Source organism: Chamaea fasciata, unplaced genomic scaffold (assembly GCF_029207755.1).
Source record: "Chamaea fasciata isolate MVZ Bird 193981 ecotype frontalis unplaced genomic scaffold, bChaFas1.0.hap1 SCAF_2, whole genome shotgun sequence".
NCBI lineage: Eukaryota > Metazoa > Chordata > Aves > Passeriformes > Sylviidae > Chamaea > Chamaea fasciata.
This window is the reverse complement of record NW_027094087.1, coordinates 108,967,323-108,993,242: the sequence shown is the minus strand read 5'-3', so window position 1 is coordinate 108,993,242 and position 25,920 is coordinate 108,967,323. Positions and strand designations below refer to the sequence as shown.

The 25,920-nt window shown below is 50.1% G+C and overlaps 1 protein-coding gene across 8 annotated transcripts in view; it reads left to right on the top strand.

Annotated features, from left to right (window-relative positions):
- The window catches only part of BCOR (BCL6 corepressor), a 58,720-nt gene that overhangs the window by 13,941 nt on the left and 18,859 nt on the right, over nt 1-25,920 (top strand). For 4 of the 8 annotated variants that reach the window (XM_066177026.1, XM_066177025.1, XM_066177027.1 and 1 more), the window contains exons 2-8: nt 5,478-5,607; nt 7,101-7,179; nt 8,103-10,931; nt 11,632-11,685; nt 12,143-12,326; nt 20,321-20,602; nt 21,002-21,355. In XM_066177026.1, coding sequence (XP_066033123.1) covers nt 5,522-5,607; nt 7,101-7,179; nt 8,103-10,931; nt 11,632-11,685; nt 12,143-12,326; nt 20,321-20,602; nt 21,002-21,355 — 3,868 coding nt within the window. In that variant the 5' untranslated portion in view covers nt 5,478-5,521. The remainder of the gene's footprint in view (nt 1-5,477; nt 5,608-7,100; nt 7,180-8,102; nt 10,932-11,631; nt 11,686-12,142; nt 12,327-20,320; nt 20,603-21,001; nt 21,356-25,920) is intronic. The other 4 variants (XM_066177029.1, XM_066177030.1, XM_066177028.1 and 1 more) reach the window with 4 other exon arrangements.

Below are 25,920 nucleotides of genomic sequence, written 5' to 3'. Positions count from 1 at the left end.
CTTCATGCGGTGATGCCTCAAAGTTGGGTACCAGCCGCCTCACCTCCCCCCGCTGTGTGTGGGAGCTCCATTGCAGCCTCTCTTGCACCCCCACGATGTGGTTTAACCGAAGGGAGGGAGGGAGGGAGGGAGGGAGGGAGGGGAGGGGAACGTGAGTGCCCCCGCCATGCGAATGTCCCGTAACCTTCAGGTATGGGCATCGCGGTGTGCGGAGGCAGCCGTGGCCGCCCGAGGCAGCTTTGGCCTCGAGGAGCGTGTGCATGGGGGTCCGGGTCTTCCCCCGTGGCTCCGCGGCAGGCAGTGCCGTGTGGGCTCCAAGGGAAGGCAGCCAGGGTTATTTGAAGGATCGCCAGCCATTTTAACTTTCCCTCATTGGCCTCCTCCCCCGCCCCCTTCCCCAGTTCCTAGGCTTATCATTAATTGAAAACTTTTTTTTTTTCCCTCCCCCTTTTTGGCTGCCGCCGGCAGCTGAGAGCGATGCAATGATTCGCCTCGCAGCATATGGGAAAGGGGAACGCGCCGCTGCCGCTACCGCGCAGCGCCTGTCTGTGCAGGGTCCAAGGCGTGACAGGCGGCGCGGGGGGGGGCGCGGGGGCCGCCGCTCCCTCGGGCCGCCTGTGCCGGGGGGCCGACCCCGCCGGAGCCCCGCTGCACCGGGGGTGGCTCCGTGGGGCCGGGGCCGGGCGCAGAGCGGTCCGGGGCGGCGGTGCCCGGGCCGGGGAGGATGCCCCGCTGGCGCTGGTGCGGGCGTTGGCGCTGGCTCGGCGGCCCCGGGTGCCCCCGGTCGGCTCCGCCGCGCCGTGTTTACACGGCAGAAAGTCCCGGTCGCTGCTCGACACGTGACGGTGTGGGAGCCGCGGGAGGGGGGAACACGGGGGACACGGGAACGATGGGGGTGGCTGCGGCAAGAGCCTTAAAATAGTCGCCGACCCCCTTGTGCTGCCTGCACGCTGCCTAAACCGAGGTGCACTACTGTCGTGCATGACTCAATATGTATTTTAAATCGGTTTAGCGATCTCGCTGGCGCATTGTGCTTAGCTTTATGGTTAAATGAAATGCCACACGTCCCGGGTAAAGGTCAAACTTCTTCTCTAATCCGCGGATCCGTGCGGCGGCTACTTAGTCTGCAGCTTCCTCCTCTGGTTTACAAAACGTGTCACTAGCGGTGATGTCGTGTGGAGATTGCAAAAAATCACCCACAGTATATTTTATTTTTATATATATATATGTATATAAAACGCAGCCAACCCCTTTCTTTTAACACTTGTCTAATATTAGATCGCTAGCTGCTGCCAGAGCTTTATACGGCGCATTGTAAGCGGTGCAGCAATACGGTGTCTCTGAAGTCTCTTTTCTAGCCGTGGCACAGGTCGTTGTCCCTATAAGTCGTAAATACGTAAGTCGGAGGTACAAGATGAACGAGGTACCTAAACACATTCATAAGCATCAGCTCGTATTTAAGCTTATAAATACCGTGCGAGCGCTGCCCTTTAAATCAAGCTCCAGATGAACGGGGCTGAGGGCTAATCGAAGTAGATCGCTACGAGTCCCCGATTACTTTTCATTTCTTTCTTAGGGATTTTCACAAATCTAGAAATGATCCTTCCAGTGGCCTGGAACCGGGCGGCGAGGGGGCGGGGGAAGGGGGGGGGGCGGGGGGGGTGATGGGGGGAGGGATCAGAGGTAATTTATTGCATGGCTTTTAATATCCGAAAGGCTGGGTTGTTTGCCGTGTTTCCCGGCGCTCCGTCGGTGCCATCGGCTCTCGCAGACGTTTTTTTTAATACCCCGCGTAGCCCTCCCCGCCGGCTGCCGCTGCGCTGCCGCTGCTGCTGCCGGCTCCGTGGCTTGTGCAGTGGAAACTGGCAGGCTGCCAGGCGGAGCTCGGAGGTGGAAAAGAGTAAAGGCGCCAAAAGGGAACTCGTGCGCCGCTGCAATTCTCCTCCCGACCCGCTTCCTGGCTCGCTGCAGCCGCCGGCCCCGCCGGGCTTCCTCCAGGCCACCCCTCCCCGCTCCCCCCCCACGCCCCCCGCTGAGACTTTCACCTCGCAAGCTCGCCGCCAGGCACCCCGGGGTCATGGGGGTGGAGAGGGAGGGGGGAGAGGAGGCTGCCCTGTCCCGGGTGGCGATGCCATCCCCTCCTCTTTCCCCCGGAGGCACGGAGAAGTGGAGTCTTCCTCCTCCTCCTTCTCCCCCTCCCCGCGGGCATCGGGTTTTTCTCGTTTCCACGCCAGGAGCGTGTTAACAAAACTTTGCTGCTGCTGGCGTCAATGGCTGCCAAAAGTCTGTTGACGTTGCGAGGGAGACCCAAACGTTTCCCTTTTTAATCAGCTGCCCGAGCGGTGCGGTGTGTGCCTGTGCCTGCCTCTGCGGCGCGGGGCCGGCGGGGCGCGGGCAGCGCGGGAGGTGGGTGGGTGTTCCCGGCACGGCTCGGCACGGTACGGCTCGGCTCGGCACGGCTCGGCAGCACGCCGGGAGGCAGGTTAGTGCTTGCAGGCGCTTTTCACAACTGGTTTCACACGGCGGCATCGCTGCGGAACCGCATGTGCGTTGCGCGTCTCACTCTCTTCCCCCCCCCCTCCCCCCCCCGCGCCTTCCCTCCCTCTCTTCCTCCCTCCCTCCCCTCCCTCCTCCGTGCATCACCGTCTATATTTAGCCGCAAATGGCTTTATCGGCCAGACACCTCCCGGAGGAAATGCCGTGCGCGCTCTGGCTGCCGAGCCCCGCTCCGCGCCCTGCCGCGCAGCGGGGGCGGCCGGGGGGGCTGCGGCGCCCTAGGGCGCGCTGACGGTGGCCCGGGGGGTGACAGGAGGAGGGAGGGAGAGACGTGTCCTCGGTTTCCTCCGTGCGCTGGGGCGCTCAGCCCGCCGTCGGGGTTGCATAACGGGACCGGCTGCGCCCACCCCCGCGGAAGCTGAGTATAAATAGGTGCGGTGCCCCCCACACCCCCTCCATTGTTCCCCCCCCGTCCCCCCCCCCCCGTCCCCGCAGCGTGCAGAGCGCTTGTGGCGCTGCCGGCGTTTGGCCGAGCCTCTGTGAGACGGTATCCCCGACAGGCAGCTGCTTGTGGGGACAGAGAGGAGGGGGAGGGTCGGGGTGTGCGAAGAGTTAAAAGTCTGCTGCTTGTTGCAATGAAATTATGGCTGGCAGTGGCGCCGCTGCTCGTTCAGCAGACCTCCACTTTTAAACAGTTCACGAGAAGTTCAGGGCGTCGATGATTATAAGCGCACACACGCGTGCACCCGGGGCGCACGGCGACAAGGGGTGGCTTTGGGGAAGGGGTTGGCAGCCGTCGGCCGTGCGGGCTCTGACCTGCCTGGTGGCCTCGGGACGTCCCACCACGTCCCTGCGACTGAGCGGGTTTTGTCCTTGCTCCGGGGGTGGTGGTGGCTGTGGGACATGGGGCCTCCTGATCACCCGCCTTTGGCTGGGGAAGCTCTCGCTCCCCCCATGCAACTTCAGCATTTCGCTATCTGCACGTGTCAGGGGATTGATGAGCTCTAGTTCAGGCACCTCGCCTTATCTTAATGATACATTTCCACCGGGGAAACCAGGCGGGCGCAGGCAGCCCCTCTGAGGAGCCGTGGCCCCGAAGGGAAGCGGGGCACAGACAGTGGGACTGTGTGCCCGTCGAGGCCCTTCTCCGAGCCAGTATCTGTCCCTTACAGATGAGGCATCGCACGGGGTGGCTACTAACCTTACGTAAAACCCTAAATCACTCTCTCCATGCTGCTGCTGCCTCTATTGAAAACATTACGAGCGGCGCATCTGGAAACCAGTAAATCTGTCCAGAAAACGTCTTTCCAGTGAAATAACTCCTTTTGAATGATAGCGCGGTAACTAACCTCCGTGGATTTTTGTTTCCTCGCGGCGATTTGTGCGGACTTCATTAGGAAAAGCTAACCGTTGTGGAGAAAGGAGGGTCAATGCGCCGTTTCATTAATATACATTTGTTCCAGACGTGGAGTTTTGCACAAAAGGCCTCTCTGAGGGGAGAAAAAAGTGTTGGGGAACAAGGCTTTCCTGCCGTTTCAGTTCTTAAACCTCTCTGAACGTGTGTGAAGTATTGTGTTAAAGGCCCAATCTGGGCTTCTTCCCTATTAAATGCCAAAGTGATCATTTGCATATTTTGTAGCCTGACAAAGGAAATGAGTTTGCTGGGGAAGCATGGATGCTTTGGGAGACGTTAGGCATTAAACTCCCAGTGGTCAATCGCCCGTTACTGGCTTGTGTGTGTGTAAAAGGAGTATCATGCCTCCTGCTTAAAGGCTTCTATTTTTGTGAGAGAGGAAGAGCTGAGGGATATCCTGTGCATTAAAGGCTCCCCCTACTTATTAACCCAGCATTTAGCAGCAGGATGCAGGCTGAAGCTCAGTCAAAAGAAACGACTCAACCTCCGAAGAGCAATTAAAATCTTGCACTGGAATAAATCATGCACCGCGATAATCCTGTTAATAAAACGCAGCTTGTCCTGACACTTCTCTCATGCAGCAAACTAGAATTTAATGCGAGCGGAGGTGGCATTAGACAAGGTAGAGGGAGGAAAAGCCTTTCCCTCTCTGCTGCTGGACGCGAAAATGTGGTTACCTTTCACCTGCCTCTCTGGCTGCGCACGGTGCCGATCCTCTTGGACTGCTAATACTTCTCCAGTGAGCCCGCTAATGATTTCTTTCCCTGGAGTGAGCAGGCATCATTGAATTACGGAAAGCACTCGCAGCATTAGCAGCAGTAGCAGCAGCAGCAGCAGCAGCAGCAGCAGCAACAGCAGCTCCGATGCAGAAGCCACCAGGGCTCCTCACTTAATCAAATCAAGGGGTGGGGAGCTCGCCAACCCACTTACTATTTTTAACCCCTTTCTCCAAGTTAGTCATGTGCAGACGCTAAAAGGGAGGTTTTTATTTAGATGCCTTCTGTAGCAGTGTCTCTTCAGTTTTAAGTCCTCGTGTAAAAGCCTTATCAGCAATCAGCGTAGCTAATACGCACCGGTATGTGGTTGTTCTTACCATGCTCTCCTGCTCCTGGGTGTTCCTAAAGCAGGGCTTTTGTGAGTGCCTGTGGGTTGTTTAAATGTTCCCCCAGGCTCACAGGGTCTCCCTCCTTGGTTCAGTCTGCGTGAGTTGAAGATTTGGGGACAGGTGTATACTTGGCCGGCTGAGTAATTTGTTGTGGAAATGAAATGCTGTGGAGAAACTTTTATTTGTCGATAGTCTGGAATGATTCTTAATTTTCTGGATCTGCGCTGGGGAAAAGATCCATCTCCTCTGACCTATAAATGCCCTCAATTTGCTCCTTTATTGCCGGGTATCTCCCTTAGCGGTTAACGTAGGCAGCTCACTCCCCACACCAATCCTGCATTCATTATTAATTACCCGGAGGGAGGCTGGCTGCTCCACTGTGATGTTTGCACTTCCTCCTAGACAAATCTCCTCAACTTTTTTTTTTTCTTTTTTCTTCTTCTTTTCCTTTTTTTTTAATAGAATATAAAACCGTGAAGAGAAGCGTTGATTTTTAAGAAGACGTCATGCTTTCTGCAACTCCCCTGTATGGCAATGTTCATAGCTGGATGAGCAATGAAAGGGTCCGCATGTGTGGAATTAATGAAGACAGGTAAATATTTAAGCTTCTGGCAAGTTAAACCACACTGTAATACTGCAGAGCGAGGTCTCGGAGTTAGCTCGCTTTCCTAATACTGGAGCAGAAAGCTGCCACCTTGCATCGAGATCAGCCCAGCTTGGAGGGAGGGCAAAGGGAGAGAGTCAAGAAGTGCCTGAGAGCAGTAGAGCAGATGCTGATTTACTATGGAACAGACAACCTGGGTCAGTGAAGTGGGGACACCCCCAAAGCAGCCTTTGAATGTGCTTTTACAGTTAATTTATTATTTTGCATTTGAAGGGGAATTAAACCAAAGAGTGCACATTTTCTTGTGGTGACTCTCAGTGGCAGAGGGGCTCGTGCCTGCAACTTGGTGTTCCCTGCCTTTGGACCAAGAGCTTGTCATGTGAAACAGCATCAGTAGTGTCTGTCTCCCACAAGTGATTTTCTCCTCCTCCCCACCTTTTAACCTGCTGAAAATAGTTGGGTTTTTGATCAAAATTGCAGTTTTCCATGGGGTGACAAAGGCACTGGCAGGTGTCCCCTTCCCTTAAATCCCAGCTTTTTAAAAAGTAAAATGACGCTGGACAGAAGCTGCAGATGTGCCTCCAGTTCTCTGTGCCAGTTTTGCGTGGTTTTAGTGCTTTCTTCTCTTCTCATTCCCTGTTCTCACTGTTGTGTGAAAAGCTTCCAAAAAGCTGGTAGAAGTTTTTGGTCTTTGCAAGGAATACTATTTGCAAACATAAGCTGAAGGAAAACAGCTAAGCATCTCACTTTGCTTTCTCACCCTCCCTCCCCACTTTCCTCCCAGTTTTTCAGGGATAATAACTGTATGTGCTACTTGCAGGGAAGGTGAATCTTTTCAAAATAAATGGATTAAAATCACATTTCTGCTTTATGGTGATGATGTGCCTTTAAGCACTTTGATTGAAAGGAGTTCTTTTGGGTAATGCTGAAACTTTCCTTCTGCTGCATGTCAGTGATTTTCATCCCTGGGATTTGGAATTTGGCACTAAGGTCTATTCTTTATTGGTGATTTCTGTGATAACAAGTCCCTGAGCTGCAACACTGGTATGGCACAGATGTGCAGTTCCCTCTTTAGCATGGAAGAGCTGATGTTCATATGATATTAGCGTGTGTGTTTTAATTTTATTCTCAGCAGTGTTTATGGATAGTATATGAACAGAGTATGTTTAAAATGGGATATTCTCCCCTTGGAAAAAGGAAAAGGGCAAGGAGCAAAAGAGAAGACCTTGACAAAAACTGCTTGCTTTGGAAGAGGCTTCTCTGAGATGTACTTGGTGTGTTCTCATTGTCAAAATCCTTTTTGCTTATTTTCAAATGGTCCTTGATTTTCAAAGTAGTGGGCATGTATGGGTACGGAGAAGGATAAATATGTTCCCTCATGGGACTTCTCTAGGGGAATCAAAATGTGGAGGTGATATGATACTGTGCTGATCTGGGATGTGCAGGATGTTTTCAAATAGTAAGCTTCTGTTTTTCAATAGGAAAATTCCCGTTAATGATGGTGATGCACCGAAAAGCAGACTGGAGTTGAGGGAGGAAAATCACCTGAATCACAGTGTGGTAAGAAGTTACAAGCTTCATGCTGCAGATGAATCTGTGCCTGTCCTCCCCACCACAACTCCTGCCCCTGTCTGTTACTATGTAATCCATTTGGAGGAATGATTAAAACACCTTTCTGTTGCAGCCCTAGTTGGCCTGGGCATGTTAAGGTTGTTTCTGTGAAACAGTGAAATTGGGGCTCTTGTTTATTTATCCTGTTAATCTCTTGCTGCTTTGTGATATGTGTTGTTGTATGACGTCAGATTCTTAGTTTTGCTGTTAGGAATAATGCCATGCGGAATGCTATGAATAATGCCATGCATGTGTAACAAAAATAGTTCGTGTAAGCATTAAGAACATCAGAGTTCCAGCAAAGTTGGTGGGTTTTTCCTTTCTTTGAGTCTACATCGTGAGCAGTAGGTGGGAAAGAAATTAAGGCAGCAGACCTTTCTTCATGCTACATCCTCAGATGCCTTGCCCCATAAATCATGTGGGGGTGATGACGCCCAGAGCAGAGCTGTGGTGGAGGGAGAGGTCCTGGAGCAGGAGAGGCTCTCCATCCTTCTCTTTCTGGTCTCCACACCACAGCCTGCATCCTCTTGCTCTGGGAGGGCTGGGGCTGAAGAGCCAGTGGTTGCACAGGAGCAGTGCCTCTGAGCCTTGTCTCTGGGCCACTCCTGGCTGCTTGAGTCCTCCCACCTTTGTTCCTGGCTGTTTGAATTTTGGATTTGGAGAGATTGATGTTGATGATTGTGGTGGTATGCAGATTGCTCCGTAGGTTCCCGTTCTTCCATTTTCCAGTGTAATCAGCCTCTGTACATTTTCACAACAAACAGCATGTTTGCATTGTTGCTGTTTCTCGTCCAAAATGCTGATCTATCTGTAGCTTGAATGGTGGTCCTGTTAGTGAGATGTGAAAGTAACATGCTTCTTGTTCTGTAAAGGTGGATGCAACTACAGCACATCGCATCGACAGTCTTGCAGCTCTGAGTATGGACAGGTCTGGGCTCATGCGGGAAGGACTCAGAGTCCCTGGTAGCATTGTCTATTCCAGCTTGTGCGGACTTGGCTCGGAAAAATCGCGGGATGCTACGGGTTCGATAGCCAGCCTGGGATTTACTCCTGAAAGAAATCCAGAGATGCAGTTTAAGTCTAATCCCCCTGAAGCGGTGGAAAGCGCAGCTGTCTCTGGAAAAGCCCCGAACGGCTTCAGTGCTATATACAAAACGCCACCTGGAATACAAAAAAACTCAGTCCCGACAGGGGAGACACTGGGTTTGGACCGAGCTGCGGGTGACAGGCAGAGTCCCCTCGGTGTCAATGGTGCTAGTTACCTAAGGCTCCCCTGGGTAAACCCCTACATGGAGGGCGCAACGCCCACCATATACCCTTTTCTTGACTCACCAAATAAGTATTCGTTGAATATGTACAAGGCATTGCTACCTCAGCAGTCCACCTACAGCTTACCGCAGCACCTGGCTTACTCGCCCGTATGTACGAACGGTGAACGTTTTTTATACCTGCCTCCCTCCCACTACGTCGCCCCTCACATCCCTTCGTCGCTGGCGTCGCCCATGAGGCTTTCGACTGCTTCAGCTTCACCAGCAATCCCACCTTTGGTGCACTGTCCGGATAAGAGCTTGTCGTGGAAGATGGGTGTAAGCCCAGGCAATCCTGTCGACACGCATGCCTACCCTCACATCCAGAGCAGCAAGCAGCCCCGGGTCCCCACCGCCAAGCCAGCCCCTGCCAACTTGCCAGCAGATCCTGCACTCCTGCTGCCGCACTCGCCCCGGCCGTCCCCCCGCCTCCCCCTGCCCGGCCAGGTTGGGGATGCCTATGCCGATTTCCACAAACATTTCCCCAGGATCACCACCTCTCCCTCCTCTGCTGTTACGCTCCCTAAGCCCTACGTGAACATCGGCAATGAATTTCCACCTGCTCGCCTCTCCAATGGGAAGCTTCCCAAAGGCAGTGATGCTGGGGAGGCACCCCTGCCATCTGCCCCCCCTACACGGAAAGCTGGCCACGACCGAAAGGACAGCAGGTCTCCCCCACTCCTGGAAAAGCAGACCCCGACCAAAGATGTCACCGACAAACCGCTGGACTTGTCGGCGAAAGTGGTTGATGCAGAAACTGCCGGCAAGTCAGACCACGGTAAGAAAATCATGCCAACGGTGCTGGTGCATGGAAGGGCAGGAGGGGGGACTCACTTGCCAGGCGGTGACATCGTTCAGAAAGAAACCATTTCTCCCGGGAACAGCTGCCCCATCTACAGGCCTGAAATTATCAGCACGGCGCCATCCTCCTGGATCGTTCCTGGTCCCAGCCCCAGTGAGGAGGCTGGGAAGAACGTCCAACTGAAAAACAAGGCACTGGACTGGGTTATGCCGCAGCCACGGAGTTCCTCCTGTCCCAGGATGGGTGGCACGGAGGCAGTGGTCGGCAGCGTTTCGGGGACGGTATCAGCGGGGGGGCGGCCAGCATCGGCGTCGCCAGCTCCCAATGCCAATGTGGATTGCGCCAAGACGGCCCGGAGCTCTGCAGAGAGCACCGCCTCGGTTATCCAGCACGTCGGGCAGCCCGTCGCCACCCCTGCGAAACACGGCAGTAAGGTGGCCAAATCCTGTGGTCAGGAAGCCAACTTCAAGGCGACCGAGACTGCCCTGGCCTCCAGCCCCATCTTCCTGCCGCCCAACGAGGCGTTTCGCTCCCCGCCTCTGCCCTACCCCAGGAGCTACCTCCCATACCCAGTGCCGGAGGGGATCGCCATCAGCCCTCTCACCCTCCACGGGAAAGGACATGTCTACCCTCACCCTGTCCTGCTGCCCAATGGCAGCCTCTACCCCACCCACCTGGCTCCCAAGCCTGGCCTCCCTTACAGCCTGCCAGCCGGGAGGGGGGAGTTCATGACCTACCAGGATGCGCTGGGAGTGGGGATGGTGCACCCCATGCTGTTGCAGCATTCAGCTTTGGAGATCAATAAGGAGGAGAAGACAGAACGGAGGTCACGGTCTCACGAGAGGGTCCGCTATGAGGACCCGGCTCTGCGGGGCCGATTGCCAGAGCTCCTGGAGAGTGGTGGGAAGATGCATTTTGAAATGCCCGGTGACAAAAGCGTGAAATTGCACCAGAGCTCTGGCCATAGTAAAAACTCTGCGAAAAGTGACAAACACCTCTTCCCAGATCTTCTGCGAGATGAGCAAGAGGCTAAGAGTGAGGCAAATGTAACGAAAGCCAGCTTTGCTACAGAAAGCAGTAATCAGACTAATGATGCTACAAAGCACAAGGTAGAGCAGGCGTCTCAGCACAGAGATTTTATTGTAATGAGAGAGGAGTTTGGAAGAAATAATGATGTTCACGAAACCTATAATTTCAAGCAAGCCCAGAGTTCATCAGTGTTTGGCTTAAGGAAAGAAGATTTATCTGTGAGCCAGCCTAAAGAGAGAGTGCCGGTCCAGCCTTCTCCTGTTTTCTTGGAAAGCACGCATGAGAGCGATGCTCCAGCTCTGGCTTTTGGCAAGGTGCAGGAGGACGCGAAGCCATTCTGCATGGGGACCGCGCTGCCCAGCATCGATGCCAACCAGACATATACCAAAGACGGAGCCGACGACGCCGAGTCTGCCGATGGCAAAATACTGAAACCCAAGCCATCCAAACTGGCCAAGAGGATCGCAAACTCTGCCGGTTACGTAGGTGACCGATTCAAGTGTGTGACCACGGAACTCTACGCCGACTCCAGCCAGCTCAGTCGGGAGCAGCGGGCATTGCAGGTGAGTCCTCACGGTCCAACGACCGCCGCGCTTTTTGTCGTTATTTCTCTGTTGCAAGTCACAGTTGAGTTTTTAAAGTTGAGAGAGGCGACACAAGGCGGGGAGACCAGGGAATTTTTTTTTGTTGGGGCGTACTCGCCGTAAATGGTTTTAAATAGCAAAGTAAGGTTGTTAATGAGAGTGAGGCGGTTGTGAAGAATAGTATGTGTGCCTTACAGGTATGTATGGGCTAGCAGGCTTTAAAGGGCTTTTTTACTAAGATCTGGTACAAATGTTAATGCACGTTAATGCAATGTTTGTGCAGTTTCGAGGGGAGTCAGACAGGCATGCATGTTACCTTGGTGCTGGCTGTAATTTCTGGGCTGGCCTGTAGTGCCAACTAGCACAGCATACCCAGAAGTTGTGATTTGTATGCCAAATGTGCCATTGGATGGTGAGGAGTTGCAGCCATGCATTAGCGGGTCTGAGGCAAGGCTGGTGCCAAGCAAGCGCGTAGGGAGGTGTAGGAGTGGTATTGAGGTTGATGCTAAGGGATGATAGACAGATATTGTGTAGGAATATTCTTAGGGTGTTTTACTTTTAATGAAGGGATGAGTTAAGCCAAATTGTTTTGCATTGTTAAGAAAAGAATTGGTTTGTGCTTATAAAAATGGATGAAATTATCTAAATGATCCATTGAGTGCCCATTTTAATTACATAGATGGAAGGATTACAAGAGGACAGTATTTTATGTCTACCTGCTGCTTACTGTGAGGTCAGTTCTTCAAATTTTTATTACTAGACTCTTACATAAACCTTTGAGTTAAATTTCATTTCCAAATACACAAAGGGAAGTTTGTGGGCCATGGTCGTCTTTTATTCATTGTATGGTTTTGTGTTGTTTTTTTTGTTTTGTTTTATTTTATTTCTATTTGGTTTTTGTCTCTTTTTACCTCCAAAATGGAATGTTTTTTGTTTTATATATAGTATACATTTATATATAATCTTTTATATATATATATACTTATATATGAAAGAATTGTGTGACTGTTTGCTTGTAAGATGCTAGAACACTGTTTTACAAGTCAGGTGTGTTAAATTCCTGCTCTTAGCTGTCTATCTGAAACCCTGGTTTTGAGTCAGTTTTTCTTTGGAAATGCTTTCATGTAAGGTAAGGTAAATGAAGTAGTTTTTATTGCAAGACTTTTTTTTCATATCAATTCTCTTTCTAGCGTGCAATGATGCGCTTCTCAGAGTTGGAGATGAAAGAGAGAGAAGGCCAAACAGCTACCAAAGACTCAGAGGTCTGCAGATTCAGCCAGGCAGACTGGGAAAACTTGAAAGGAAACAGTGAAAAGAAGCCAAAGTCGGTTGCTCTGGAAGATGCCATTGCTGACCAAAATGACAATGACAGATGTAAGCGAATTTAGATGGCTTTCTGAAGCGTGTATGTGTCTCTTTGCCATGGCAGCTTGCAGCAAAGCAAGCAAATCTTCGTGTTCTCACCGTGTTGCTGGTGAAAGTCACTGACCTCATCCTCTGCAGGTGCTGAGTTGCCATGGCTGGTACCCTCTGCGCTTGTTTTGGGATTTGCAAGTTTCTGGTTGCCACTGCACCTGCTTTTCAGGAGATAGTTAACTGTCTGTCACTGAGTTACTGCCTTAGAGAGATCCTCCTTTTAACTGACAGGGTACCACATCAGCCAGTGAAAGCAGAGGTCTAAGGTTATAATGTAAATACAGAAGGGATGTGGGAGAAGAGAGGAAAACAAGAAGGAGTTCAGCTTCCTGAAGTTGCAGGAGCGCTGAGATATGCCAGTATTGCAGTCTTCAAAGCAAGGATGGAGGACAGAGGAGTGAAGGGAAGTGGGGAAGGATGTGATCTGCCAGGCTGGCTTATCCATACAAGCTGGCAGTAACAACTCCAAATGTTAAGAAGCTGCTTTTCCTGGGTGACTTCTTCTGCAGTGGCTGGGAGGTGTGTGTGAGGCACAGGTTCTTGCAAGCAGAATCTGTGAAATTCCCTGTGGGGCTGTCTGCTCCCTCTAGGCTGTTACAGGGTGTCAGAAGACTATGGAAAATGCAGTGTCCTAAAATACAAACTTAAAAATAAATAAATGGTATTAGGGAATTTTTTATTGTATGCAAGAAAGATCACTTCTTTTTTCTTTGCACTCTTGGGAAGCATATGGCTTCTGTCAGTTTCCACCTTCTGTTTTGTTTTGTTTCGTTTTACCTAGGTATTTAAGGAACGGATCAGTTCCTTCTGTTGCTACTTTGTTTTGAACAACTCAGAAAAAAAGATCTGTGCTGAAAGCATTGCAGAACAAGAGGAATAGTACTGCAGACTACGCTGTGTGTGTGTGTGCACAGCTGTGTAACTCAGTGGTTAAGTGTGCTCTTTGGTAGGTGGAGATTCATGAGTAGGGCTAGTAGAAAATTTCATTCAGGCAATTTAATAACTTTGAATTATTGTTCTGGTCTTTGGTTAATGCTTTTGGCAGGGAGCACGCTGATCAATCGTACTTGCTCAGTTACTCACCTAAATTCAAGTGGCATTGCTATCGCTGAAATGACAGCCTCAACAAAAACTGGCCTGGCAGAATAGCAAGGGAAAGTTCTAATTGTGGAAGTGGAGAGGGTAGCAGGGTTGGGAGAGGCAGGCTGAGCCTCTGGAAGGTGGGCAGCCTTTTCCTTCTCCAAGCTATATCAAGGTAGCTGCGGGGAGGAAGGCACAGCTGCCTTTGGAGCCCCTGTGCTGAAGCTGAGAGCTGGGCAGGCTGCTGCCCTGGTTGTCCCCATTGCAGCCCTCCTTGCTCCTCAGAGGACTTGGGATGCCCTGGTGATGTCCTCTGGTAAATTCCACCCTGGGTGGGCAGGAAAGCTAGAAGAGCAGTGGCAGCAGCAGTCGTGCTGGCTTTTTCTGGCTGCAAAGAGGGTTCAGCGAAGGGGGGAATGATGGGCTGTGGAGTTGAGGGGAGTGTGCAGGGGATTAACAGAGGGAGGGAAGGCAGAGGCTTGTTCAGGGACATGGGGTGCTTGTGGAGGGGCAGCAGGGGGCTGGGGAGAGGATGAGTGTGTTAAAGCAGAGTTGTATGCTGAAACCCCTCCCCCCATCCTTGCAAAAGGCTGATGATATGGTTTGTCTGTAAATTCACCATTTAGTGAGATCTCTGGCACTTGAATCTGCTGGCTGAAATTTGTTTGAGACTGTTAAGTAACTGTTGGAAGCAGGGAAAGTATGTTCAGTCTTATGTTAGTTCATTCCTCTCCTCCGCTAATTAGCTCTGACTTAACAGGCTATTTCAGACTTTGGCCAAATGTCTAAACTCCTAAAAGCACGGATCTGTTCTGCTGAGGGAGCTCCTTTTTTTGTACGCCCGCCTGGGCAGCAGCAAATACTCACCAGTACAGATTCAGGTCTCAGTAAAAGTTTTTTATCGTGGTGGTTCACCTCCTACCCCTCGGGATAGCAGCTGATAAATCAGGAAGCCGAGTTTCACACCTCTTGAATGCCTCTACTGTGGTGGCTCGGGCTCTCTGTTGGGGCTTGAGCCACCAGCAGCCTTAATGCATCTCTCACTGAGCGACAGGCAGAGGGGTGATGAGATCTGCCTTCTCTTCCCCTTTGCCGAGAGCCACGGCTGCTTGTCGTTTGCCTTCCCTTTGCCCTCAATTTCTGCCCGTGCTGTTGCTGTGTTTGGCTTTAAAACTCCTGAACGGGAATGAGCTGATGGTTTGCAGCCTCCTCTGCTTCCTTTCTGCCTCCTGCAAGCGATCTTGCTGCTTGAAAAGTTGTTTCCCTCTGTTTCGTGTTTGACTGGCGCTAGCTTGAAAGCGAAACAGCCTTGCCTTTACCTGTGCGAGGAGGGAATTCAGGAGTGAAACCAGCGAGCTGCTCTGCCCCCGCTGCCAGCACTTCACCTGCCCGGTGTCGGCGGGGAGGAAGGAAACTGCATCCAAAACTGTGATTGTGGCACGGAGCCAGCTCCCAGGGCTCCCCTGCTGCTGCCTCGGCACGGTGGCAGCCGTGCTTGGCATGGAGCACCAGAGCCGATCGGGGCCCTGGCAGCTGCCTGCCCCCTTGGCTCCTCTAAACCTACCAGTGCAACAAAAGCCTAAATAACACAGGCAGGTGATGCTTACAGAGGCATTTGAGGCGATGGAAACTGCCTTTTTTTTTTAGCGTGTCCTCGGACTTGCTGTTTTTCCTAGCTGTATTGCACATGTATAGACTTTTTTGGAAGCACATGAAGGCACAATATCCGGTTCCTTAAACTTTTCCTCAGACTTTGGCAGTGCGTGGTGTTGCTGTACTGGGAGTCCCCTTAAGTACGAGCACTGAGCCTTCTGGAGAAGGGTAAAAGAAGTGGGCTTTTGTTTTGTTTAGCTTTTTGTTTTACCCTTTTTGTTTTTAAAGGCCCAATTGAAGGCAGATAGCCATGTTAGCTAATTAATGAGCAATTAAAGGCAAGCAGTAAAGTAGAAGTGCTTCAGTTCTCTCCCATCTCGTCTGGGTTTTGCTGGGCATCTGAGACCGGGCATCTGAGAGCAGCCGCAAAGCTGCTTTGTTGCCAAGGTGACTTGTAAATGTTGCTGAGGCAATGCTGCTCCAGTGCATTTTCATAGCACAAACATGATAAATTATGGGATGCATATGTCATGAGTCATAGGATTGTTCAGAGATCAAGTGATTTAAGCTATTGGCACGGACACACGCATCAATACGGGCACGTGATGATCGCATGTTGGTTCGTAACAAAGCTCCTCCAGAGGTTCTGAGAATCATACCCGAGTGTGAAAGATGGAATGAATTCTACAAACTATGAATTTCTTGACTGGGGAGCATGACTTTACCTGTTTATTTAATTTTTTAGGATGGAAGACACTGCCTGTTTAAGCCTTAGCTGGGCAAACTTACCCCAATATTACCCCAAGCCTGATCTTAAGGCATGAGGTCATTAGGAAAAAGTTAAAGCAGTTGGTATGTGTGAAGGTAAATGGTGCAATGTGCCTAAACACATTGCAGAATTTGTCTTAGCATTGTAGTGAGGTGCCAGTGTCCCTTTGCATGCAGATGCCCTGCTTTTCTTTTTTTCTTGCTGGGCTGTGTGTACACTGGAACAAATGAAAGATGGAGACAGTAAACATGTCCTTTGGCCTGGTCAGTTATTACCTTCCTGCCACAGGACATAGAAGGGAAGAAAAAATAAAAAGTCTGAGCACTGAGAGTGGTGGTTGCTTGTTTGTGCAGTGTGGTAGGCTTGGGCAGAATGAAACAAATGTGGAAAGCTCCCAAGCAGAGGTACTTGGAGGGAAAACTAAAATCTACTGCGTTCTCTCTGCCTCATGGGATACCCAGAACTGATTTCTGAGGATGCCTTAGAGAATTTCTTACTGTTGTTGTGATCTCCGTGCTGAGTATTGGGTTTTAGCATTTGGATAGTCATTACTGTTCTTGGATGAGTAAAGGTTGCCTTGCATATGAGGGCAATGAGAGGCTGCTCCAGGGAAGAGGAAAGGCTGTTTTTAGCTGCCATGTTATTTGAACAAAAGAATCTGCGGCCTAAACACTAAGATGTGTTTCCTTGTTTGCATTGCATGGGAGGGTCTGGTCTCGTTGACAGCAGTTGACAGGAACAGGAAGATGGAAAAACGAAAGTTTTTTTGGGTAGCCTGTTTGTGCGTGTCTGTAACTGTTTCTTGTGAGATTGTAACCTGTGCACTAAGAAGATACTGCTTCAGACAGAAACCAGATGTAAAGAAGAATTCTTCTTAATTCTTCCTTGTTTCTGGATTGGTAGGACAGTGAGAAATGGTTTGAACTGTTGGTGCCGGTTGTCACAGCTGGTGTGAGACTGGCAAATACTGGAGGCCTGAGGAAGGAGCACATTTAAGAGTTTGATCTCCTTACTCATAGAGGTGTGTTGCTATGAGAACTCAGCATTTATCCTGTGTTTCTGGCTACCTCGCCACTGTTTGAATAATGATGATACGAGAACTCCCAAGTATTTTGCTGTTGTTTTCTTCCTCAGGCAGAGAAGAGGATGTTGTAGATACATGGCATGGGAGGGGGGTGGCGGGAACAAAAGCAGATAAATTCTCCTCATCCTTGTTGGGCACGCACGTTATGCTTATATTGCTGTGCTTGTTGACATTTATATCTTAATTTGGGGAGACGTCGCGTCTGATCCCGGTTGCTTGCAAAACAGTTTGAGGACAGAGTGGAATCCGGTGGTAAAATATTAATAGAGCCTGCGCTCCGTGAGGCAGCCGCAGCCGTGCCAGGGGGGAAAAACCTCCGGGCTTTGCGATGTGTCGGTGCAGGCTGCGGGGAGAGCCCGACAGCCCCCGGGCCGCGTCGTGTCCCCGGCAGTGAGTGACCTTTGTTCTTTGGCACTGGGAATCCAGCTGCGGGAGAGGCGGGAGCGAGCAGGCAGGGACTCGTCCCGCCCAGATCCCTGGCTGCGCCGGGGCTCCCGCCTCGATGCAGGGTGATTACACAACCGGGATTAGTGTGCGGAGATGCCGCTTCCCTGATGGCCTTCGCTGCAGCCAGCGGGACGGATCTCGGATCTCGGAGCCGCGTGTGCGGCGGGCGGTCCTTGAGAGGCATTCCTGGCTCGGCAGCTGCGGAGATGTAGCTCTGCTCCCCTGAGGGTCCCTCTGGGATGTGACCAGGCAGCGGAGGCCGAGGTGTCACGGAGCTGCTGGCAGCCAGGGCTCTTTGGATGAACCGCGATAGGTGTGTGCTGTTCTTCCCAGCGTGTGGAGCCCCGGAGGAACGCTGACAGTGACAAGCTGTTAGCGAGGTCTCTCCGCTCTTTATTTTTCAGCGCAGTCTGAGCGAGCGGCGCTCGGCATCCCCCGTGCCAAGTCCTCTTGCAGATAGAGAAGGAATTAATCTGCAGCAGGTTGCTTTCGGTGGTGGCAGGCTGGAATTAGCTTGCTGTTTCCTGCAAGCCGTAAAGATTAAGACCATCACCCCCCCCCCCCCCTCCCTACAGCCTGCTACTTCCTTTGACCCTGCAAGAGCTTCTCTGGGAATTGGTCAGGATGTGCCTGCCTTTTCTCAGGCCAGACAGTGTTAGGAGCAGGAAAGCTATCCCAGTGTAGTGACTGACTCTCAGCATGAACCATGGCGAGTAGCTGTCGGTGCTGCTGGAGATGAGAAGGCTCTAAGGCAGCAGGAGTGTGGCTGAGAGTGCCCTTACCTGATCTCTTCAGGGAAACTGACCACAGAAGTATAATGTTTCCTTATGAAAGGAGGAAAATAGCAGATTGCATTAAAAATGTAAAATGAAATCTGATAGACGCATTCATTTCTATTGTGATACTTAAAACGTGGCTGGGCCAGCTGCTTTTACGCTGGGTGAAACAGGACTGCTGGTGCTTTTGGTGTTGTTATAGGGTACAGCTGTGGGGCGGTGTCCTCATGCCAGATGTGCGAGCACAGGGTGCTGCCAGATTCATTCTGATCTTGGGGGACTCTGTGATTTAGAGGCATGGTCACAGTAAGCTGAGATACCTGTTCTCTGGAACATCTCAGCGTTGTTGGCTGGAAGAAGTGTGACAAAGTGCATTTTAAAGTCTTGGAAGGAGCATGTGTTGGCCAGACGGCCTTGTGGAGAGGAGCATCGCCAAGCAGCGGAACAGCCCGAGCGTCCCGCTCGCCTGCAGAAAATCAGCTTTTGTTTTGATTTTTCTTGGCCGATATCTTGTGCTGTTTTACTAGCAGCCCTGCAGGCAGCTTCCCAAGCAGCGTACAAATTATGCCGGGGTGTCTTCTGGTGCCCACAGACATTTCCAGAGCCCTTGGTGCTACTAGGAGCCATTTCCAGGTTGTGGTGAAGAGAAAACTCACCGGGGAGGTTTCCCCTCACCACCCCCCCAGCCTTCCATTACTGACAACAGGTATTTCGAGGATGGTCGTGAAACCAGGAGGGGTTTGCAGAGCTGTAGGAAGGTGTTGTCGGGATAAGGTGGGACAGAGTTGGGCTGCCTCCAGACGCTGCCAGTGGTGAGTCTTGGAGGGCACAGGGGCGGAGAAGGGGCTGCAGGGAAGCAATGTCAGCCCGGATAAGGGGGAAGAGCAGAAGTTGAAGGCCGGGCTGCACAAGTCAAAAGACTGAGTAAAAGGGAGAGAGGATTCCTCTCCCTTCCAGGAGGGAAGGGCAACAGAGCTGTCGGGAGTCCAGGTGGGAAAACAGCAAATACGTTTGCAGGAAGGGGGGAAGTGGGAGAAAGAGGAAGGACAAGAAGGAGGAAGAGGAAAAGGGACACTGGTGGGCCATGGGGAAGTAGGATGGAACATACATTTTGCAGACAGAGGTAGAGGTGTGGAGTAATTGTTGGCCAGGAGGGCTAAAACACTTGGGAAGCCCAACTTGTATGTGGGAATCGTAAATAGGAGCTGATTATCTGTGTTGAAGTCTGTACTGCGTCTCTGCCTAACCTTGCCTTTGCTAGTTTGGTTAAACCCAAGAAAATAACGTTATTCAAGATGGTGATTAAGTGTAATTTTAAATCAAGCATCCATTTAAAATTGCATAGGCTGTCTCAGAATTTGGGCAAACAGTATTGGAGGGAAGCTGAAGTTAGTGCAGGCGAGGCAGCATGGGTGTTTTTGTGGCTAATTTGTCAGACTAGTTTCTAGTAAGCTTTTCAGAGCTCACCCTCTTGCTATTGCTGGAAATACTCCTTGAAAAAAAGTGAGGTCTGTTTTAAAAGGAGGTGACAGAGATCATGTGAGGTACAGTGCCTGTCTGGTTACTTGAAGTGAGGAAGCCTTTTTATAACCTTGGATTCAAGTAGTGCTTTTTTGCAAAATATCACAGCTATTCTTAGTGGTATTTCTGTGTCCGTGTGTGCGTGTTCTGTATCCCATTTATATCTCCAGAAAAAGGGATGAATGCTTTTAAGGCAGACTCTGCAATTTGATGGGAGAAGTTAGTGAAAGATGAGGAATTAAAGGAGGACTAATACTTGGTTGTCATCAGAAGGTATTTTTGAACTGGATTGTTACTTGCCCGAGTTTAGGGGGGGGTGAGGTTGCTTTCTGAAAAGGGTTTGTGCTTTCAGTATCTAAAGATGTTGCTTTATTTAAAAAAGCATATTGTGATGTTTCTATGGATACAAGTGTAGTGAATATTGTGCTTCTTAAATTAATGTAAAAACAACACAAAGTAGTGTGCATTTGGGGGTTTTGTGCTTAACTGTTGAGAGAACTGCTGCCTTAGGCTGGGCAGAGGAGACTTGTTCCCAAGTACAATTTTGTGTTTATTTGCATGCCTCATGAGCCCTAAGTCATGATGGAGATGACATTGAAGAGATCAGAGAGCAAAGCCTTCTCACAATGAATTGTGTCGTATTTATTAGGTCTTGTGGTGTTTGTTTGTTTCTTATTTTTAGGTAACTTTACTAGTACAGAAAACAACCGAGGTCACTTTCTTGAAACTCCAGAGGAAAAAGATCTCTCAAATGAGAAATGTTATTTAGAGAGACATTCTGTATATGAAAAGGCAGAAGACCAGCCAACAGAAGATTTTGGCCAACATTCATGTCCACGTCTGGACAGGAAACGTAAACACTCTGGTGAGAGAGTGCAAAATGATGGCAGCCAAAATGAAAGCTTTGTGGATGAACTGCAGGACGAAGTTATTTCAAAAGCAAAAAAGAAGAAGAACTCCAAAGGTAAGACAGCATTTTGCTTTGGTCTCTCTCAAGGAATGTCTTGTGAAAGGAACGTCCCTTTGGCTTAATGTGTTTCCATTTTTGAACTTGCTAGTTGCTAATGTGAGCACTGTCATTTCACTTTGAAATTATATATATGTATATATATGTATGTATATATATGTATATATATATATGTATATAGAAAAAAAACTTGGTATGTAAGGATAAAGCACTAGTCATTGGACACTGTAGCCACAGCAGTGCAAGTTACTGTAGTGCATGTAACCCTTAATGAGCGAAGCTTTAAAATGCATAGTGTGGTGCTAAAGCTGAGACTATATGCCCCGAAAGTGAAATGTAGCTTTTGTTTTAAGTTGAGGGGGCTTTTTGATTAATTTTTAGTTATTTTTCCATTAGATGACTGGCCTGAGAGGGAAATGACAAACAATTCCTCTAACCACTTAGAAGAGCCCAATTGTAATGAGGTGACCAACCTGAAGGTGTGCATTGAATTAACAGGGCTCCATCCCAAAAAGCAGCGTCACCTGCAGCATCTTAGGGAACTATGGGAGCAGCAGGTGTCACCAGAGAGATCCCCGTCCGGCAAGTTGGGCCGGCAAAGCAGGAAAGATTTAGCTGAGGCTGTTCAGCCAGAGGCCACTGCAAAGGTCAAAGACTTCACAGAAGAAAGGCACACCAAGAAAAGGTCAGAGGCCAAAAGCAATAGAAGTTGGTCTGAAGAGTCCCTCAAAACAAGTGACAATGAACAAGGTATGCAGAGACTACTAGGGAAACCAGCTGGCTTTAGCATTTACAGTGACGCATGCTGCCACCGATGTTAAGGAATTGTCGAGAGTTTTTTCTTCTTTCTTTTTTTTTTTTATTTTAAATAATATATATTTCTGTAGATTTCCATTTTTATAAGGACTGACACCTCATCTTTAAGAATTGCACTGTAGCTGATATTTGTCAGACAAGAAAATGTGTTTGTGTATGTGTGTGTAACTATGTGTTTGTGTGTGTGTGCGTGTGTGTTTTGGCTTTAAATATTTTCGTAGATGATGTGAAGATGAAGTTTATGACTCTAGAGGAGAGCTGGGGAGGGCATAAAATGCAGGCATGCTTTTGGTTAAGAGAGGGAGCAAATGGGCTGCTAGTTGGTGTAAGGGTGTTTAACCACACCTAGGATTTGAGAGGCTGTGAGCTTCTGAAACAGCATCAGCACAGCTATAGCAGCTCTTAATCTTGGGAACTCAACACCTCCAGCACCCTCAGCACTGCTGGCTTCCCCTGCCGTTCCCAGGCAGTATGCTCAAGAGTAAAGCTCATCCTCCTCCTGACAAGGATGTTTTGCTGATTTGTCCTGAGCACATCCTGTAAACCCCTTTCACCCCACTTCCCGGCCCCTTGGCAGAGGTCTTCCAGCAGCTCTCTCCTAAGGGATTGCTTCCTCAAAGTGTTTCAGCTTTCCTTGACTTGTTTTTGGCTTCTCCCTTCCCCCTCACTCCACTTCCTCCTTTCCCCATCCTCCATCCCATTTCTGTCGATTCCATGTCCTGGGGGAGAGCCTGTGGATACTATCGGCCAAATTTTCATTGGGATGGACAGGTCCCTGTCCTGTCCCCACTGTCCTCAGCCCCTGGGCTCATTTTTCTGTTCTGATGCTTTTCTCCTTCCCTTCAACATTTTGCTGCTGTAGCTTGGCTGGAGAACTGATGGGGAATGGAATCACACAGTCCACAGGGCCAATCCTCTTTTCTTTCTCTTTTCCTGCTCTTACCTCTCCATGCCTTCTGCTTGTTTTTGAGGAACGACTGTTTCTGGGAGTGGGAGCTCCATGTGTGGCATTTGGGCTCCTTCCTCCTTCACAAACCTGGGACCTTCATTGGCTGGAAGACATTCACATTCCAGCTGGCCTAACTTGCAGTTTAGGTGAGATCCCCTTAAAAGAGAGAAGCAAGAGGAGAGTGGATCCTCTTGTCCCATGCTGTGGAAAGGACCAAGTCCAGAGCATCCTGTGCCAGTGAGGATTTTCCTTGGTAGCGTCTCTGAAACAGTCATAGGCAAAAGTATCAGCTTCCCCTTGGTCCTAAAGCTCCTCATCTGTCCTTCTCCTTGGCAGGATTATCTGAGGGCAGAAACCCCCAAACTTTGCTGCTTATTGATGGGGGAGGTTCTCCGGAAGGATTTGTAGAGCAGGAGATCAAAACTTGGTTTGAAGGAGCTTTGACTCTTACTTCCTTGCTTTATGTGCTGCCTTGGCGAGCACGGTATCGGCTCAAACCCCCCTGCCCCATACCTTTGTGCTTTCAGAGAGACCTTGTAGAGATTAAACGAGGGTCACTAACAAGAAGCTGTATTGTGTAAGCATGCTCTCGCTTTCCCCTGCAATGCCTCCTGTGGCAGCGACAGGCTCGTGGCCTTGGGAGAGGAAAAGAGGTGACTCCCATTTTATGCACCATTCCCAAAGGCATTCAGGTTTGGTTGCCCTATGGCTGTGAAAAAACTCTTGGGTTTGGAAGCTGCTATAAAACCATAAACGTGACTAAATTGCACCTCACTGTTCATTGTACAAAGACACTAGATATCGTTCAGATAATTTTGCTGGTGCTTTTCCAGCCCTGTTGAAGTGTAAACTTTGGAATCTCCTTGTTCTTAGTTGACTGGGATGAGGACATCTTTTCCCATTCTGTGACAGAGCATCCTCTGCATGACAGTCTCATGGGGATGGAGACTTCCAGCTTGTCTGTCTTGCTCAGGACTAGTCCCTAAACTTTTCTTAAGCAAGCAGAGACTGTCAGTATGAGAATATATACTGTCACTTGCGGCTTCTTTTTTTTTCGTTTGGGGCAGGCAGCAGCTGTTGTCTGCTCAAGCGCTGCCTGCAGTTGTGGCAGTCTCCACTGCTGGGCAGCTGGTTGTATCCCAAGAAGCAGGCTGTAACAGGACATGAGGGTTGCCTCTGTGCCTCTGAAGCCTCAGTCTAACATTAGTAGGATGATCTGTCACTCCTGCCTGCAAATCTCTGGGAATGTGGAGGTTTCTGACTTCTGGGCTTTTTACCCTGATTGTGTTTATCCGAAGCAGTGTGGGCAGCAGGTCGAGGGAGGTGATTCTGTCTCTGCTCCTGTGAGACCCCCACCTGCAGTGCTGTGTCCAGTTGTTTGGCCCCCAACATGGGAAGAATGTGGACCTGCTGGAGTGAGTCCAGAGGAGGCCACTAAGAAAATCAGGGGGCTGGATCACCTCTGCTGTGAAGGCAGGCTGAAAGGGAGTTGGGATTGCTCAGCCTGGAGAAGAGAAGGCTCTGGGGAAAACTTATAGCACCTTCCAGAGCCTAACAGAGGCTGCTGGAGAGTGACTTTTGACAAGGGCATGGCAATCTGGTCTAGTGGAACGTGCCCCTGCCCATGGCAGAGGGGTTAGAACTGGATGATCTTTAAGGGATGATCTCCCTTCCAACCCTAAACCATTTCATGATTCTGTGATCCTGTTGCAAAGTGAGGTTGCCGTCCTGGGTCTCCAGGGTGCATCGGGTCCATGAACACGGGGATACTGCTGCCTCAGGGCATCACACTGCTTGCCCAGCCCTGTGACCAAGGCAGAAGCCACGGCCTCTGCTGTGGTCCCAGCTGAGCAATAACCCTGTGCTGCTGGCAGTGCCGTGCCAACTCTCCCTATGCTCCCGGGGGAGCCGCAGCCGCTCACCCGCGGCGAGGAGAAAGCCGGAACAGCGCGGAAACAAAAGCCCCGAGGAGAGGAGCCAGGAGGATCTCGCCCACCGGGAAGCATGTGCCAGCCCCTGGGAGCTGCCTCGGGCTGCAGGCAGCACGGGGGCCACGGGCTTGGCAGGCAGGAGGAGGCAGCTGCTGGGGTGGGAGCTGAACAAGCGAGCATTCAGGTGACGCGGCAGCAGCTGCTTTTCCGCGCGGACCTCTCGGCAGCCCGCTCCTGCGGGAAGGGAGACAAATCCTGCTCTGAGTCAGACTCGCCACAACCCACATCAGTCAGAGGCCTGAGTTTTTTGGGGTTTTTGGTTTGGGTTTTCTTTTTTTTTTTTTTCCATGGATATTTAGGTGTATTCCTGCTCACTCTTGTTTTTCTTCTCTCTTCACGTGGTCAGAAAGATGGGGTGGGATTTCAGGATTCAACACTTGCTGCTTTTCTGCCCCTGTTGTCTTGCATTTCCCAGGCCGATGCTTGGCTTTTTCTGTGTAGTGCTGGTGTCTTGCAGTGTTATTGATCCTGAAGCTCCTGTGTGCATAGCATAGCTACTGTCCATCTCTGAGCTCACATTTAGCCTGGTGCCTGCTGTCACCACCGTGGAGGGTCAGAGTGAAGCACAGAGTTGACGTGGAGTTTGCAGGCAGGAGTGCACTTTTTTTTGGTGGTGATTAAACTTCTGCTTTCAATGCCTCGGCATCTCTGCATGGGAAAACCTGCAGTTCTTTGAGATAAGCTTCCTGTGTTTTTTTTTCTCCATCCTTTCAGTATTTCTGTCCTTCTCTGGACCTGTGAGTTTTTCATTCTATTGTTGTTTTTCTGCATGCAGCTGTTTGTTCCATTTGCACTCACCAGAGCGCCTCGCTGTTGCTTTCCATCTTTTCCATCTTTTTTTTTTCTTTAGTAAGTGATTAAGTAGGTAATGATGGTACTTCTGTATTGGAATTGGGGTTTTCACATGCTACTCAATTTGGTTAGTTGGGAACATGAGAATTAAACACTCTTTACCTCGTGCTGTCTACAGAGTTGGAAAGACACTCTTGCATCCATAGGTTCAGCCTATGACTAGGTGCCTTCCTGCAGTATTGCAAAGCCTGAAAAACTCAAATGATTTTTGCTGAACAATCTGCACATCATGTGTCCCATAAATTCCCTGACATCTGCTTGGCAAGCCGTGGTATGTGTCTTTTTCTAGAAAGTGGCTCAAAAGAACTGAGGGATTTCTGTTTTCATCCTTAATCTAGAAAGCCTTCTGTGAGTTGCTTTCACAGATCTATTTAAAGGAAGACTTAAAGTGTGAAACTGCCCACCAAGAGGATTCTAGATTTTATTTTCTTTTTTAGCAACTGGTTCCGGACCGAATCTCTTTAAGTAAGGGTGTCTCTCCTCTAGGCACCCGCTTATTTGCTCCTGCCATCTCTTCTGCTCTGAAAGTAGCATCACTTCAGAGACTTCCCAGAGCAAGGGAGCCTCTTTCAAGTTCTCAAAGTTTTTTCCACACCTTCCCTTGGTTGTGTGGTATTGTTTGGCTGAAGTGTCCCTTCCTTTCCAGCAACCTTTAATTTTTCTGCAGAGGAGTTGGTTCTGAGGTCACCTCAATTCTCCTCCCAAGG